General features: G+C 42.0%; 1 protein-coding gene across 2 annotated transcripts in view; it reads left to right on the forward strand.

The window, feature by feature from the left end:
• The window catches only part of CUNH17orf78 (chromosome unknown C17orf78 homolog), a 17886-nt gene extending 503 nt beyond the window's left edge, over nucleotides 1–17383 (forward strand). Inside the window, exons 2-7 of one of the 2 annotated variants that reach the window (XM_008066950.1) lie at nucleotides 2086–2172; nucleotides 2674–2919; nucleotides 10843–10968; nucleotides 12879–13007; nucleotides 13764–13909; nucleotides 17306–17383. In XM_008066950.1, the coding sequence (XP_008065141.1) occupies nucleotides 2086–2172; nucleotides 2674–2919; nucleotides 10843–10968; nucleotides 12879–13007; nucleotides 13764–13909; nucleotides 17306–17383 (812 nt within the window). Of the gene's footprint in view, nucleotides 1–2085; nucleotides 2173–2673; nucleotides 2920–3711; nucleotides 3718–10842; nucleotides 10969–12878; nucleotides 13008–13763; nucleotides 13910–17305 lie in introns of those variants that run through there. The other variant, XM_021717049.1, reaches the window with a different exon arrangement.
• The last annotated feature ends 1068 nt before the right edge of the window (nucleotides 17384–18451 follow it).

Genomic DNA, 18451 nt, shown 5'->3' on the forward strand with positions numbered 1-18451 from the left:
CGGCGATCCTTCCGCCTCTCCTTCCGCCTCAGCCTTCCAAGTAGCTGGAACTACAGGCGCGCGCTACCACATCCGGCTAATTTTTTGATTTATTGTAGAGATGAGGTCTCGCCAAGTTGCCCAGGCAGGTCTCAAACCCGCGGGCTCAGGCAATCCACTCACCTCAGCCTTCCAAAGCGCAGGATTACAGGCTGAGCCACGGAGCCCAGCGGCTTTCTTTACAAGCAGGTATTGTCACAGCTTCAGTACTGTCATCACCTAAGACTTCCATATTCACAACTCCTCATAAGATGTTGCCTTTGTTTTTAAGGTGGTACATCCAAAATAGTTAGATGGTGCTGTTATTGGTCAGGAGAGCTGAGGAAAGGGTAACATGGGGGTAGAATGGTACCATTTGCTGCTCTTTAGTAACTGTATTTAAAACATGAGTTTTCAAAGTTTCCTAAACATTTCATCTCTAAAATTACCTAATCAGAGTTAAGGCTAAATAGCATAAGGTGCAGTTTTAACAAATTTAGCAACTTAAGAAAATTCACAATACCTTGGGAATCATGTGCCAAAAACCATAAACTATGACCTATGGCTCTATAAAAACCTATTGTCCAAGGTTAGACTTAATAAATTTTCAAAAGTTTTCTTTGCTACAAGAAGGCAAATAGAATAGGAAGGAGAAGAGAAATTAAGTGATGTTTAAGGGAATGTTTATTGTAACTTTACGCTATTTCTTTTTTTGGGGGGAGGTCAAAGTGTCACTCTGTCGCCCAGGCTAGAATGCAGTGGCACTTATGGCCACCACAGTCTTAACCTGTTGGGCTCAGGTGATTCTTCCACCTCAGCCTCCCAAGTAGCTGGAACTACAGGTGTGCACTACCACACCTGGCTAATTTTTTGTGTGTGATATATTGTAGAGATGAGCCTCACCAAGTTGCCCAGGCTGGTCTTGAACCCCTGGGCTCAGGCAATCCTCTTTCTTCAGCCTCCCAAAGTGCTGAGATTACAGGCTTGAGCCACTACACCCAGACAATGCTATTCACCTTTCTTTGTTCTAAAGGTAATAGATTGGTATTAAGTACTCTTTATATTAATACTAATTATTAGTTGTATGTATTTGGCTGTATGTTTTAAAGTCTTTTTAGGGAGTGTCTGATCTCCCAGTTGTAAGTTTTATGGGCAGGAACAGCATGCTTTCATATCTTCTCTTCCAGTGCCCAGTATTCTTTTATTTTTTTAGACCAATATATACTTTATTTTTTATTTTTAAAGACCAGCATATACTTTTAAAAGCCTCTGATGACTCCACAGTTTCATTCCAACCCACCTTTTAGAGGGGCAGCCACTATCTTAAATGTTGTGTTTATTATTCATTAGCTTTTCTTCCTACAGTTTATTTTAACTATTTTAATCGTATCTCTAAACAAATTGGTTAATTTTGCATATTTTTGAACATTATATAAATGGAACCACTGTATATATTCTTCTGCAAATGGCTTCTTTTGCAGAATCTTAGATTTTTACAGTGCATCCATGTTGATCCATGTAGTTGCAGTTCATTTTCACTGTGTACTATTTCATAGTATGAACAACTTATTTATCCATTCTACTGGTGTTGGATCTTGTGGATCGTCTTCAATTTGTTTTTGCTGTTACAGCAGTTATTATACTCTAAATGTTCTTGCACATATCTTCTGGTATACACGTGTAATCGTCTCTAGGCTACCAACCTGTAGTCAAACTGAATTCCTTTATAATTGCTAATAGTTTTCAGCTGATTTTCTTGGATTTCCCAGATATACAATCCTACCCTCTGTAAATAATTTTGTCTAATTGCATTACAGCTTTCACATCTGTGGTTTAAAAACAGTATATCTATAGTATCCTTGTGAAGTTTCTAGTTTTAATGAGAATACCTTTAATGTTTTACCTTTGGGTTTGAGATATGTTTGTGTGTCTTTGTTTTGCATTCTTTGTAGTTTTAAATGATGCATGTTGAATTTTAAATAATATACTTTTTGCAGTGCCCAGAATTCTAAAGAGTAAGTATTCAGTAAATTCTGACCTTCTCCTCCACCACACCCCACCCCATAGACCTCAGAGATAGCAGCTGCCAAGTCGAACAGCTGCCTGGGTTCTTCTCAAAGGATGTGCGAAGCATCAGGGATTTGCTAATGCAAGGTAGGGACTGGGCCCTTTCTGGAAAATCACATTGCCATTACATAAATTTTTACCTTTTAAAAATGCTTTGTCTCCCCACTTCCTAGCCCAGATTGCAAATGTTCTATTTTAAAGATATTTATCCCTCCAGGAAGATTTCTGGAAACCAATTTTTAAATTAGTTGTTATTACCTAAATTGTGCCTATATAAGCAAAATAGATAGAATGAAGAAAGAGAAGGGGATAGTACCTAAACCTCTTTGCATTAAAGAAAACAATCTATGAACATTTCTGTGTGCGAAATTCACTGCAGTCACCAATCTTCATGGGAGCCATGACAGGAAGGAAGGAAGGCAGGACTTGTATATTTAGTACCATGAGCACATACTAAGAAAGAAGTAAACTAAAAAATAGGAAAAAGTGCACCAGTGGAGTTTAACAGGGGTCAGGAATGGAAGTGGGTTATCTGGATACCAGACTAAGAACCAGATTCATTTTTCTGTCTGACTCTTCTCCTTTCAGAAACTCACACAGAAACCAAAAGGGCAACAATCATCCAAAATCAGACTGTGGCTTCCCTGCAGTGCCTTGGCTCTGGCAGCAAAGTAAAAGTCAATCTTGTATATTTGGAGAGAAGGCCAAAGGTGAAATATTTTCTGAAGAACCTGAAAGTCATTGCTGCTCCTCGCAGAAACAGCTCTGCTTCCCCAAGCTGTCACCTAATTCCCATATCCAACTCTCAGACTGGATCCCTTCTAACAGGCAAAGGTAAGACTAGGCAGCTGGAGCTTAGTAGCAGATAAAGCCACAAGAAAATGGATTATCCTCCCCTTGGGCAAATCTATGTCCTCTCTAAGAATCAGTTTTCTCATCTCTAAGGTCCCTTTTAGGCCTGGTATGTTGTGATTTTCATATGATATCCATTCCAATAGGGTCTTCTTTTGATAACCCTCTAAGAAAAGTTTTTTTATTTTGAATACACACAGTACAATATTAAAACAGCACAGATTTATAGAGATGTCTTCCTCCTACTTCCTGCCCTCAATCTTCCAGTTCTCTATCCCTGAGGGAACCACTATTACCAACTTATTATATTTCCTTTTAAAGATACTCTAAGCATACATGGATGTACATATTTCAAAAACATAAATGGTAGCATACCATAGACACTGTTCTGCACCTTGCTTTTTCCATTTAATAATATATCTTATAAGTTGTTTCATATCAATATGAATTTGCCTAATGCTTTTAACAGACATGATATACGGTATTCCATTGTGTGGCTCTACTATAATTTATTCTATTAGCTCCCTATTGACAGATTCTTTTGTTGTTTCCCATCTTTTGCAAATACAAACAATGCTGTAATTCCTACATTCTTCTTGTATACCTGCAGTTTATCAATAAGATAAATTCCATGAAACAAGACTGCAGCATCACAGGCTTGATAGATATTACTAAATTATCCTCCATAGAGCTGGTTCTATTTTGCATTCCTCTGCACACTGTGCAAGAATGTCTGCTTCTCCACAACTACTGGGCAGTGGTTCTTGACTTCAGTCTCAAGTTACTCTGCTTCTGCTCTCCTCTCCGTCTCCTATCCATTCTTTTTGTCAAATAGTTTCTGATCAACAGATTGGGATAGGCAGATCCCCTTCATATACAGGCAATACCCTAGATGCTATTGCTTCATGGGCTAGAAAAATAAAACTTGTCATTTTTAGGGAAACTGGGAGTTTACGAGCAGAATAATGGGGGGGATGTTAAAAACTAAACTAGAGATTGGAAAATAAGTGGAGAGGTTATCAGGATGTGTCCTAAGTACAGTAAATTATGTATCTTCACATGTCCTGAATGTTTCTCTTACTTTATTATACTTTCTAAAATTCCACAATGATAAATTGTATTAAAAAAAAAAACAACTCTTAAAAATTCATAAGCCAGCAGGGTGCAGTGGCTCACGCCTGTAATCCTAGCACTTTGGGAAGCCGAGGCGAGCGGACTGCCTGAACCCAAGGGTTTGAGAATAGCCTGGGCAACTTGGTGAGACCTCGTTTCTACAATAAATCAAAAAATTAGTGGGCGTAGTGGCGCATGCCTGTAGTTCCAGCTACTTGGAAGGCTGAGGCAGAAGGATCACCTGAGCCCAGTAGGTCGAGGCTGTGGTGACTGTGAGTATGCCACTGTTCTCTAGCCTGGGCAAGAGTGAGATGCCAACAACAACAAAAAAATTCAAAAGCCTCTGGCAAAGTTTTATGTTTTCAATCACTCAACATTAATGCAAGTTAATTCAATCAAATTGTTTTTCTCCTAACATGTGACACTCTGCTTGAGTCAGTGGCAGTTGTGACATGGAATAGTGGACTTAAGTCATTTTGGAGTCTGGAGCACTCTGGGCAGAGTGATTATAGTGCTAGGCTGTGGAACTTGAGGCAACTAAGGATATTATCTCTTAGAAATTTGGGACAAAGAAAACTGGAATGTTAAGGGGGTAGAGAGATGCCAAAGATCAGCCCGACCTAATTCAAAAGTTTGCCTTTAGCTAGCCTTCCAGGGAAACAGGAAGAAACTCTTCTTTCTTCCTTCTTGACATGGTTGTTGGTTCCCACCTTTAGAATTTAAGCTAGTACCCTATACTATTTGAGTCATGCAAAGAGACTAAATGGACGTCTGTGGATTAGTTTCAGGACTTAATCATCATTCAAAATACATTTCTATAAAACCACAATGATGAATTCCAAATAACCAATTTATAAATGAGCTTTTGAAAAATAAACACTTTTATATGTTTGAAACTGCCTATTCTGGATTTATTTATTTTAATTTTTTCTTGAGTTGGAATTTCACTCTGTTGCCCATGCTGGAGTGCAGTGGCATGCTCATGGCCATGCCAGCGTCAACCTGCTGGGCTCAGGCGATCCTTCTACCCCACCTGTCCAAGTAGCCAGAACTACAGGCGTGTGCTACTACGCCCAGCTAATTTTTTGATTTATTGTGGAGATGAGGTCTCACCAAGTTGCCCAGGCTGTTCTGGAACCTGTGGGCTTAGTCAATCCCCTCACTTCGGCCTCCCACAGTGCTGGGATTACAGGCTTGAGCCACCATGCCCGGCCTTATTCTAGACTTAAACTTACACTGATGTAAACTTACCAAGATGTGATAGACCCCAGATAGGGTAAAAATAAAAATTAGGTAAATGGTCAAACTCACAACGTCAAAAAAGAAATGTCCTCTGAAGTTACCACACTATGAATAAAATCAGTTGCATGGAAGGATGTCTCAGAAACAGTCAAAATACAGTTCAAGAAAATGTACTCAGAATAGGAATTTGAAACTGTAAAGATGAAAATGTTCTGCGCCGAGCTCGGTGGCTCAGCCTGTTATCCTGCACCTTTGGGAGGCTGAGGTGAGTGGACTGCCTGAGCCCGAGGGTTCGAGACCCGCCTGGGCAGGCGAGACCTCATCTCTACAATAAATCAAAAAATTAGCCGGGTGTGGTAGCACGCGCCTGTTAATTCCGGCTACTCAGAAGGCTGAGGCGGAAGGATCTGCAGAGCCCAGCAGGTTGAGGTTGCGGTGGCCGGGAGCGGCCACTGCACTCCAGTTTGGGCGACAGAGTGAGACTCCAACTCTAACACAGCTGGTCATCAGACAATGTAAGTTTATGTAGAATGTAGAAAAAGGTAAGATGGAGACTATTTGCTACTATTTATGAAATGTGGTCAAGAGCCAGGTACAGTGGTTCACTCCTGTAATCCCAGCACTTTGAGAGGCTGAGGCAGATGGATTGCTTAAGGCAGGAGTTCAAGGCTAAGCAATCAGGTGGGACCCCATCTCTTTAAAAATAAAAGGAGAGGTTGGGCTCGGTGGCTCAGCCTGAAATCCCAGCACTTTGGGAAGCCGAGCTAAGTGGATTGCCTGAGCCCACGGGTTCGAGCCCTGCCGTGGCAACTTGGCGAGACCTCATCTTTACAATAAGTAAAAAATTAGCTGGGCATGGTAGTGCATGCCTGTAGTTCCGGCTACTTGGAAGGCTGAGGCAGAAGGATCGCCGGAGCCCAGCAGGTCAAAGCTGCAGTGGCTGTGAGCGTGCCGCTGCACTCCAGTCTGGGCAACGGAGTGAGATTCTAATTCAATAAATAAATAAATAAATAATAAAGAGAGAAAGAAATGTTCCCAACATACAATGCCCTATGTAAATTTTTTAAAATATCATTTTAGTATATGGATTAGGCTTTGAATTAGGTTCTTCGGAATCTGATTAGTTGAACTGATTCCTAAGATCTGGTTACCTTTATGTGAAACTGTGGGATACAGGAGAAAGAACATAAACTAGTGTTTATTTTTATATTAATTATCACCTTTGAGAAGCTACTTAATTTCTCTACAGCTTGGTTTCTACAGCGACAAATGGACAATTTGACTAGATGGTCTAATTTCTAGATTTTTTTTTTTTCATTGCCAGGTCTCTATGAACCTATGACTAGATGGTCTAATTCTTAATTATGTAAAGCTGAGGGTTAGATCTTAAAGCACTAAGTCAACATCAATATGTAAGCCCTCTCAAAAGATCCTTCAATCAGCTTGTATTACTACAGAATAATCTCTAGAGATTTCTATTTAAATATAAGGTATTTCAAATTCTCTATTAAAAGCAATTATTTTGCAAAGTAATCTTTTGAGACTATAAATTATAACCTCCTAAATTTAGATTTTTGTATGTCTCCTTAAATCAGGGTACTTTTGTCCACATATTTTTAGCCAAAGAAAAGCTAATATTGCGATTCCATCATCATTGGAAATGAAGTGTCTGAATTTACAAACTTGCTCCACCTTGATGCTCAAATGCTTAGCAGATGAGACCTGAAAAAGATGAGCTGCCAACATGGATGGACATTAATTTAGAAGCTAGGCAGAACTGAAAGTACTGTACAATGACAGATGAAGCCTATCTAGTAGACTTTCAAGCAGTGGTTCCTAGGAGGTGGGAAGATATACCACACTAAAATACCATTGTCTTTGTGGTTAGAGGGCAGAGTTCTACTAAGACAATCTTTATATTTTCCTCTTCTTTCAATCATAGTATCATTCAGTTTGCAAAGTGTTTTCACACCTGCTTTCTCATTTTTGTTTCTGATCTTCACAACACCCCTGTGAAATATGCAGCCCAAGTACTGTTTTATTATAACCGTTTTGCAGATAAGAAAACCAAAACTCAGAAAGCTTATGTGACTTGCCCAAAGTGAGATTTGTTTATCTATATCTCATCTGCCTCATAAACACGTTTGTTATCACTACAGAGAACTGACACTATGATGAAAACGTTCATTTTTCCTTTTGAACCTGTTGACCTTATGTCTGTCTCTGCCTATCTCAACCAACACTGTATTCCTGATTAAACTGAAATCAGGGGCCTGGCTTGGTGGCTCAGTCTGTAATCCCAGCACTTTGGGAGGCCGAGGTGAGTGGATTGCCTGAGTCCACGAGTTTGAGACCCACCCGGGCAACTTGGCGAGACCTCATCTCTACAATAAATACAAAATTAGCCAGGTGCGGTAGCACCAGCCTGTAGTTCCAGCTACTTGCAAGGCTGAGGCAGAAGGATCACCGGAGCCCAGCAGGGCGAGGCTGCGATGGCCGGGAGTGTGCCATTGCATTCCAGTCTGGGTGACAGAGTGAGATTCCAGCTCAAAAATAAATAAATAAATAAAATAAAATTGAAATCAGGGACTGCTTCTTTGCCTGTAATTTCATGTACTGTACTTGGTACTGTGCCTACTGGCCTCTGAAGTAAAGAATTATCCTTTTTTTTTTTTCTTCTTTTTTTGAGTTGGAGTCTCACTCTGTTGCACAGGTTGAAGTGCAGTAGCATGCTCACAGCCACCACAGCCTCGACCTGCTGTGCTCAGGTGATCCATCCACTTCAGCCTTCCAAGTAGCTGGAAGTACAGGCATGTGCCACCACACCCACCTAATTTTTTGATTTATTGTAGAGATGAGGCGCCCAGCCAAGAACTGTCATTTCCACATGAAGTTAATTAAGGCATGGAAGAATAACTCAGAAAAGTCAAGTAGAAGGCCGGGTGCAGTGGCTCATGCCTACAATCCCAGCACTCTGGGAGGTCGAGGTGAGAGGATTGCCTGAGCCCACAGGTTAGAGACCAGCACCAACAACTTGGCGAGACTTCTCTATAATAAATTAAAAAACTAGCTGAGTGTGGTGGTATGCACCTGTAATTCCAGCTACTTGGAAGGCTGAGCACAAGGATCGCCTGTGCCCCGCAGGTCGAGACTACAGTGGCCAGGAACGTGCCACTGCACTCCAGCCTGGGCAACAAAGTGAGACTCCAACTCAAAAAAAAAAAAATAAAGAAAAGAAAAGTCAAGTAGAACCTACAGAACTTAATTTAATAAGCAATGATATAAGACCATTAAAAATGGAACAGGGACCACTGTCTGACTTGGATTAGGTCAATTGTGGAGACAAGTGAAATTAGTTCCAGACTACAGCAAGACTCATCTGCCTCCCATCACTTCCACTGCTGGTGTGAATCACATAACCTCTCATCTGGACTTTCCCAATGGCCTGCTAACAGGTTACCCTGCTTCTACACTTGTCTACCTCCAGTCCATTCTCAACACAGCAGCCCAGTGAAACTTTAAAAACAAAGCCAACCTATCACTCCTCTGCTCAAAACCTTGCAATGGATCCCTATTTCAATAAAAATAAAAATTGCAGTCCTTAAACTCACTTGCAAGGCCTTAAATGTTATGGGCCCTTTCCTCTAGATCCTCATCTCCTACAACGGTCCTCATTGCTCATTGCATTCCAGTCTCACAGGCCTCCTTGCTATTCCTCTAAAACTGTCTGTGACATGCTAGATATAGTCTGCTTTGGGGCCTTTGCTCTAGTTATTCCCTTTGCTGGGCTCACTACTTCCTCAGGCATCTGCTTGGCCAATCTGCTCACCTCTTTCAAGTCTCAATTCTCACCTTCTCAATAAAACCTAGCCTATACTGCAGGATGCCCAACCACTGGCCATCTATACCCCTTAGACTACTCCCTTACCTTGCTCTACTCTTTTTTTTTTTTTTTTTTGAGTTGGAGTCTCACTGTCACCCAGGTTGGAGGGCAGTGAAATGCTCCCGGTCACTGCAGCCTCAACCTGCTGGGCTCCAGCGTTCCTTCCACCTCAGCCTTCCAAGTAGCTGGAACTACAGGCGCGTGTTACCACGCTCGGGTAATTTTTTTATTTATTGTAGAGATGAGGTCTCGCCAAGTTGCCCAGGCAGGTCTTGAACCCACAGGTTCAGGCAATTCACTCACCTCAGCCTCCCAAAGGCATGGGATTACAGGCTGAGCCACCGAGCCCGGCTGCTCTATTCTTAATTATTTTAGTAGCACTTATCCCTTCTAATTTACCATACATTTTTTTTTTTTGAGTTGGAGTCTCACTGTGTCATCCAGACTGGAGTGCAGTGGCAGGCTCCCGGCCACCGCAGTCTTGACCTGCTGGGTTCCGGCAATCCTTCCACCTCAGCCTTCCAAGTAGCTGGAACTACAGGTGCGCGCTACCACGCCCGGGTAATTTTTTGATTTATTGTAGAGATGAGGTCTCGCCAAGTTGCCCAGGCAGGTCTCGAACCCGCGGGCTCAGGCAGTCCACTCACCTCAGCCTCCCAAAGGCGCGGGATTACAGGCTGAGCCACCCAGCATACATTTTATTCATTGTTGTCCTCTTTTCACTGCCTGCCCCCAGCCCTCTTTCCTCTTGCTACAATGTACCCAACTGACACATACAAAATATTGAAGGAATGCCTGAACATAATACTCATTTGTAAATATTTGCTGAATGAATGAAATTGAAGTGTATGAAGCTGAGTAGACTCTCCTTCTTCCAGCTCCTCCTCCTTTCCCCCATTCTCTGAGTAGTTGACTTAGACTCCACTAGACAGACCTGCAGCAGTCATTAACACAAATTATGGGCTGAGTGTGGTGGCTCATGTCTGTAATCCCAGCACTCTGGGAGGCTACGAGAGGACTGCCTAAGCCCATGGGTTTGAGACCAGCGTTGGGCAACATGGGGAGATCCTGTCTCTACAATAAAAATAAATAAAAAATTAGCCGGGCGTGGTAGCACACACCTGTAGTTCCAGCTACTTGAAAGGCAGAAGTGGAAGTATAGCCTGAGACCAGCAGGTTGAGACTGTGGTGGCCGCGAGTATGTCCCTGCACTCCAGCCTGGGTGACAGAGCGAGACTCCAATTCAAAAAAAGAAAAGAAAATAACACAAATTATGATATCTCATGTTCTTCCTTGGACTTTGGAGTCACCTTTTTTTTTTTGAAGAAGGAAGCTTTCAACAGTGTTATACCCTCTATCTTTATTATTATTATAGGCCTTAAGAATGATAAACACACCAGATATGGTCAATGGCTTCACTCTGATCCTACAGTAGTCAAAGGTCCCAGGGAATGTAATCCGTATCTCATAATAGTATCTCTAGCCTCATTACTCTTGGCATTATTTTCTGTCCACACCCTAAACCTATGGACAGACAGGTCAATGGAGCCACAGTCAGAAATGTAGTATCAGCTAGGTAGAGCTAGGGTTTTGGCAGGTAAAATCAAAGGCAGGATCAAGTTTTTCCTTAAAGCAGTTCTTTCATTTTTTTCTTTCTTCTTTTATAGCTTTTTTACCAGGAATCTCCCAATGTAAGGCATATCCAGTGATGGGAGCTGCACCAGAGACTTTTTCTACCACTACTACCTTCATAACTCCTGGGAAAAAAGAAGGAGAGAAAACTACAAGTAATGGTAATTTTTCTTTTTCTTTCTTTTTTTTTTTTGAGTTGGAGTCTCACTCTGTCACCCAGACTGGAGTGCAGTGGCTGCTCCTGGCCACTGCAGCCTCGACCTGCTGGGCTCTGGCGATCCTTCCGCCTCAGCCTTCCAAGTAGCCGGAACCACAGGCGCACGCTTACCACGCCTGGCTAATTTTTTTTTTTTTTTAATTTATCGAAGAGATGAGGTTTTGCCAAGTTGCCCAGGCGGGTCTCGTACCTGCGGGCTCAGGCAATCCACTCACCTCAGCCTCCCAAGCGTGGGCTTACAGGTTGAGCCACCGAGCCCAGCTATCGGTAATTTTTTTATTCCTTCGTAACAACAAGGTACAGAATAAGCAGGAGTAAAACATGAACAGAAAGAGAAATATTTTTAGCCTCAACGATAGTATGAATCTCCCAGTATTTTCTTGGAGGTTTAGAAATTACAGACTGTACGTTAGAAAATCATCCCATTTCTTATAGAAAAAAATTAGCTTCTCTACAAAGAAGGTTCCAGAAATGTTTGTAGTTTTGACACCATCAATGATCTTCACTGGCTGGGTGCAATGGCTCATGCCTACAACTTCAATGCTTTGGGAGACCAAGGTAGAAGGATTACTTGAGGCCAGGAGTTTAAAACCAGCCTGGGCAACATAATGAAATCCCATCTCTACAAAAAAAAAAAATTAGCCAAGCATGGTGGCATATGCTTATAGTTCTAGCTACTCAGGAGGGCTGAGGTAGGAGGATCGCTTGAGCCCAGGAGTTCGGGGTTGCAATGAGCTGTGATCACACCACTGCACTCCAGCCTGGGCAACAGAGCTAGCTAGATTCGGTATCAAAAAAAAACCACAATCCTTTACCTCCATACAGATGAGCTCACCCTGTAGCCAGACTTGGGAAGAGAATAAATTGTATTCATGTGGTAGGTAAGTTCAGCCATTATATGGATAGGCAGGTGATATTTAAAAATTAAGCAATTATAACAGTGACACCAACCAAGCACATATTTTCATCTTCATTGTTTTTAGAAATAGTCCTCCCTAAGGTCAGGTGCAGTGGGGTGGCTCACGCCCATAATTCCAGCTTGTTAGGAAGCTCAGGTAGAAGGATCGCCTGAGCCCAGGAGGTCAAGGCAGCAGTGAGCTGTGATTGTGGTGCCAAAGCACTCCAGCCTGGGTGACCCTGAGTGAGACTCCAACTCAAAAAAAAGAAAAAAGAAAAAAGAAATAGTTCTCTCTAAACTGACCAGCATTCAAATTTTGTAAGACTCCAATTTGGGTTATATCCTAGTTCCTACCAGGGGAAAAGTAAATATGAGATTAGTAATAACAGGATGTCTATGAGCCATTTGCTCCCAGACACAATGCCAATACACTACACCTCACTAAAGCTAAGAGAAACATAGGAAAGGTTATTTTCTTTTTCTTTTTCTTTTTTTGAGGCTGAGGTGAGAGCATTGCCTGAGCCCAGGGGTTTGAGACCAGCCTGGACAACTTGGCAAGACTTCATCTCTACAATAAATCAAAATATTAGCCAGGCATCGTGCGCCTGCCTGTAATTCCAGCTACTTGAAAGGCATAGGCGGAAGGATTATCTGAGCCCAGCAGGTGGAGGCTGTGGTGGCCATGAGCACGCCACTGCACTCCAGCCTGGGCAACAGAATAAGACTCCAACTTAAAAAAAAAAAAATTAGCTGGGCGTGGTGGCACACACCTGTATTTCCAGTTACTTGGAAGACTGAGGTGAAAGGATAGCCTGAGCCCAGCAGGCCTAGGCTGTGAACATGCCGCTGCACTCCAGCTTGAACAACAGAGTAAGACTCTGACTCAAAAAAAGGGTCAATCTCTTCCCTCACTCAAATTCTCTTTTCTCTCTCTTCTATGCCTCTCTCTCCTTTAGACACAGATGAGAACCTAGAGAAGAGGCAGATATGGAGTACTGTGGTCAAATTTCTGATTGCTGCCACCCTGTTGCCCAGTGGAGTTGCCATTATAGTATTTGTAATTTTTGATGTTCCATGCCCTGTAAGTTTGCTGATGTATTGGCTCTTTGGACTTGATCTATAAAGACTTTCTTCTGTCCTAGAGACAGTATGGCATATAATGAAAAAAAACATAGACTTCAAAGTTTGGACAGATCAGTCACTCACAGTCATTAGACGAGTGGTTTTAGGAAAGTTGCTTAACTTTTCTAACCTCAATTGCCTCATCTGTAAAATAGGTCTCATGATATTTGCCTCTTAAGGTGGTTATGAAGATTAACTGAGATCCTGTACAAAAGGTGCCAGGCACAAAGGAGGTGCTCACTAAATGCAAGTTCCTTTCTTCTGCTGTACTTAGACATTCTCTAAGAAGGACAGATCTAATAGCACTAAATATTGTATTTAGAAGACATGGTTTCCTTTAAATTGCCTGACATGATGGGTGTGGTGGCTCACACCTGTAATTCCAGCACTTTGGAAAGTAGAGGTGAGAGGATTGCCTGAGCCCAGGGTTTCGAGACCAGCCTGGGTAACTTAGCAAGATCTCGTCTCTACAATAAATCAAAAAATTAGCCAGGTGTGGTGGCATGTGCCTGTAGTTCCAGCTACTTAGAAAGCTGAGGCAGAAGGATCGAGCCCAGCAGGTCAAGGCTATAGTAGCCACGAACGTGCCCCTGCACTCCAGCCTGGGTAACAGAGTAAGACTCTGACTCAAAAATTTAAAAATATTAATAAATAAAAATAAGCTGCCTGACATGAGGTTTGGAAGCAAATACTTACCAGCCATTTGATATTAATGCCAGTCATTTTCTCCCTTCAGTGTCTAGGAGCCAGGGAGCTATGCCAATGCCAGTGGTTGTGGAGAAGGCAAAGGAAGGGAGGTCAGCAACCTGGGACAGCTGAACCCCAGTCTGACTCTCAGCCTGAGAAGGAAAGTATTCTCAGTTTGGTTTATGTGATTTGCTTAAAGAAATTGGGGTTAACATAGAAGTGCTGGGAGGCAATGGAGCTGCTCCACTTATGAAGCAAATGTAGGTAATTCTTTTAATGTGTCAAGAATTAGGTGGGATTTTACACTACTCTTTTCCTACCAGCTCTAACATAATACAGTGCTTATTGAAAATATTTATTTCTGGGCCTCACAAATACTGAATCAGAATGTTCAGAGTGGAGCCAGGAATCTTATTTTTAAGATTTTTAACAAGATCTCTAAGCAGAGGCGGATTTACTGTGAAATGAATGAAGCTTAATATGCTTCAGGACCCATGGGCCCTATCCAAAGCCTTTTATTCAATTTTGTATTTTTATTGATTTTATTTATTTATTTATTTTGAGTTGGAGTCTCACTCCAGGCTGGAGTGCAGTGACATGCTCACAGCTACCGCAGCCTCAACCTGTGGGCTCAAGTGATCCTTCTGCCTCAGCCTTCCGAGTAGCTAGGAACTACAGGCACGAGTCACCGTGTCCAGCTAATTTTTTGATTTATTGTAGAGATGAGGTCTCGCCAACTTGTCCAGGCTGGTCTCAAACCCTGTGGCTCAGGCAATCCTCTCACCTCAGCCTTCCAATTATGCATTATTAAGAAGTTTCCCCAAAATCAGCTTGGTGCGGTGGATCATGTCTGCAGTTCCAGCACTTTGGGAGGCCGACGTGGAATGATCTCGAACCAGGAGTTCGAGACCAGCATGGGTAACATAGCTGAGACTTCATCTCTAGAAAAAATAAGAAAAACTAGCTGGGCATGGTGGCATGTGTCTGTAGTCCCAACTACCCAGGAGGCTGAGGAAGAAGGATCGCTTGAGTCCAAGAGGTAAAGGCTACAGTGAACCATGATCATGCCACTGCACTCTAGCCTGGATGAAATAGTGAGACTCCAACTCAAAAAAATAAAAATAAAGATGTAGGTACAGGAACAGATACATATGCTGTGGGTTCTGAAGCTCTTACAATTTCAGGGAAACTTTCTCTCTTTTTTTGTGAGTCATAATCTCACTCTGTTACCAGTCTAGAGTGCAGTGGCATAGTCACAGCCACTGCAGCCTTGACCTGCTAGGTTCAGGTGATCCAGGTAGCTGAAACTGCCACACCCAGTTAAATTTTTTATTTATTGTAAAGACAAGGTCTCCAAGGCTGGTCTCAAACCTTTGGGCTCAGGCAGTCTTTTTACCTCCGCCTCCCAGAGTGCTGGGATTACAGGTGTGAGCCACTATGCCTAACATGTAATTCTTACAACCAAGTTTAGGATCCACCACAGTTAAACATGGTTTGAAGACTTAGAAAGCAACTTCCTTCTTCCCTGTCTTTGAATTTCCTGATAAGATTAGAAGTTAATAGTGTTCTCTGGGAGCTGAAACAGAAACCACACTACTGGCTCAGCAATTTCCCCACTAAGAGCAGACTTGGCTTTTGAATACTAGAAACTGATGGACAGCTTCATTTAAGCATCTACAACACTCAATAAGGCAAACAGATAAGGTTCTCAATATTTTAAAAATTAAATAAGATATCCACTTCTGTAAATTACAGCATTAACAATGGGTCTCAAAGATTATCTAGTCCAAGACAGTACACATGCTGCCACTCTTGAATTCTATGTCAGTTGTGCCATCAAGCACAATACTCTTTCCACTCAGGCCTACATCAGAATCTTTCTTATCACAGTGCTCCAAGCACCCACTGCCAATTTATTTCTCATCTCTGGTTTAGGTTAATACTTTCTATAATACTTTTTCTTCTAATATTGGAGGATGAATCCATACAGGTTAGTATGATTTTATTATATGGTATATTTTTAGTTCTTTACACCAATCAATATTATAATTTCTACTGAACATTGAAATAAATAGGCTGGAAGAGGATTAAAAAGTCTAGTTCAGAATCAGAAGTAACATGTAGCAGCAACTCTGAATTTCTTTCTTTCTTTCCTTGTTGAGTTGGAGTCTCACTTTGTTGCCCAGGCTGGAGTACAGTGGCACGCTTCCAGCCACTGCAGCCTCGACCTGCTGGGTTCAGGTGATCCTTCCGCCTCAGCCTTCCAGATAGCCAGAACGACAGGTGTGCGATACCATGCCCAGCTAATTTTTGATTTATTGCAGAGACGAAGTCTCACCAAGTTGCCCGGGTGGGTCTCGAACCTGCAGGCTCAGGCAATCCACTCACCTCGGCCTCCCAAAGTGCTGGAATTACAGGCTGAGCCACAGAGCCCAGACAACTCTGAACTTCTATGAACACAAAAGGTTACTAAATGACAAAGGAATTAATAAAAACAGTACTAAGGCAGCAATTTTATACACATTACCTCATTTGAGCCTCATGAAAACCCTGAAAAATAGCCAAGCAGGTATCTACATTTTACTGATCCTTAATTTGATGTTTGGCAAGGTTATGTGGCCTTCCAAAGGTCACACAGCTGGTCGAAACAAAACTAGAATCCAGATCTTTTAATTCCTATACTGATATTCATAGGCTTATTCATCTATTCCACAAAATTTTACTGAAAAGATAGGTGCCAAGCAGGGCATGTTGGCTCATGCCTATAATCCCAGCACTTTGGGAGGCTGAGGTGAGAGGACTGCCTCAGCCCATGTGTTCAAGACCAGCCTGAGCAACTTGGTGAGACCTCATCTCTACAATAAATCAAAAATAGCTGGGCATGCTGGCGCATACCTGTAGTTTCAGCTACCTGGAAGGCTGAGGTGGAAGGATCGCCTGAGCCCAGTAGATCGAGGCTGCGATGGCTGACAGTGTGCTACTGCACTCCAGTCTGGGCGACGACAGAGTGAGACTCCAACTCAAAAAACAAAAACAAACAAACAAACAAAAGATAGGTGCCAAGTTCTCAGTCTTCAAGAGGCTTACAGTCTAACTGACCAAAAAATTGTAATTATACTCATAACAGTTAAGCACTTAGAAAATATATATATAAATTAGATGGAGCATAGAGTCAAAAATAATGAGCATGCAATGGGATTATTAAAAATATTTGGTCTGCACAGACCCAAATCTCTGCTTCTTTTCAAAATGTAATGAAACTGTTTGGGTCTAATTCCGGGCATAAAGTAGAATCCCTATGCATCTGGGACTCAAACCAGTTGCATATTCAGAGCTTTTTCCATTCAAGGCAAATATGTCAAGCAAGGAGTAAATGGACACTTTGCTAAGTTGTAGGTTCTCACACATACATGCACCTTGTTCATACTTTCTCAGTGTAATTATTGAGTAACAAAGAGGCAAAATGAAGTATACTTGGAATTACATGGGTTTTAGTATTTAGATACATTTGTTGGCAAGTGAAAGAAAATCCATTTGCATTTTTTTATATTTCATATTTCTTTTCAATTTCTAGGTTGGACAAGATGCTCCCAACTCATCAAACCCAGAGAAGGCTGTACAGATCACTGTTATCTACCAGACATACTTCTGAAAAGTTCTACTCTGTCTTACACACTGAATGAATGATACTACACTGTCTTCCCCTATTATTAGTCAACGTGGGCAAATTCTTGCCAACTTTACACTAATATCTTCAGCAGGAATATTACAATCAAATAGTAATTCCTGGTTAATGAAGAGAAAACCTGAGCTTTTCAGTTATCCCCATGCCACTGACAGCCACAAGCCTCTGCAATTCACTTTGGGCATCCATAAAAATGGGTATCTCTCCATACCCTCAAATGAAAACAAAAATCCTTCCCTCTAAGCACCATGAATGGACCATATTTCTCTCTTTGACAAAAGCCTTTAAACATAGCCTCCAAGAAACAAGATAGCTGTTAGTATGATGTAGGTCCCATCTTTGTTATCTTCACAGATGATTTCATGTTCACTGGCTCTCAACTAGGTTACAGTGGAGCTCCTGCTCTCCATGGTTGATGCTCATAAGGTTTTATGATTTAGCCTCTGCTACTACATATAGCTATCAAAACACTGGTCAAGAGAATTTGACCCTAAGCATTCCAAAAGTCTGTCTCATAAGTCATCACCAGGGTTTAGGAACTGTAGCCCAACAGTACCCAAGTAAAGTCTCCTGACAATCCAGAATTCCTAAGAGGGAATTATCTACTTTATTTTATTTGTTTGTTTGTTTACTCATTTATTTATTTTAGAGTTGGAGTCTCACTCTCAACTAGGCACACTCTCGGCCACTGCAGCCTTGACCTGCTGGGCTCAGGCGATCCTTCCACTTCAACCTTCCAAGTAGCTGTAACTACAGGCACATGCCACCATGCCCAGCTAATGTTTTGATTTATTGTAGAGTTGAGGTCTTGCCAAGTTGCCCAGGCTGGTCTCAAAACTGTGGGCTCAGGCAATCCTCTCACCTGGGCCTTCCAAAGTGCTGGGATTATAGGCATGAGCCACTGCAATCCGCCAAAATTATCTACTTTAATAGTGAGCTGCGACCGGGCTCGGTTGCTCAGCCTGTAATCCCACGCCTTGGGAGGCTGAAGTGAGTGAATTGCCTGAGCCCGTGGGTTTGAGACCCACCTGGGCA

This window comes from Carlito syrichta, unplaced genomic scaffold (genome assembly GCF_000164805.1).
Source record: "Carlito syrichta isolate Samal-C Ts95f unplaced genomic scaffold, Tarsius_syrichta-2.0.1 Scaffold309200, whole genome shotgun sequence".
NCBI classification, from domain to species: Eukaryota; Metazoa; Chordata; class Mammalia; order Primates; family Tarsiidae; genus Carlito; species Carlito syrichta.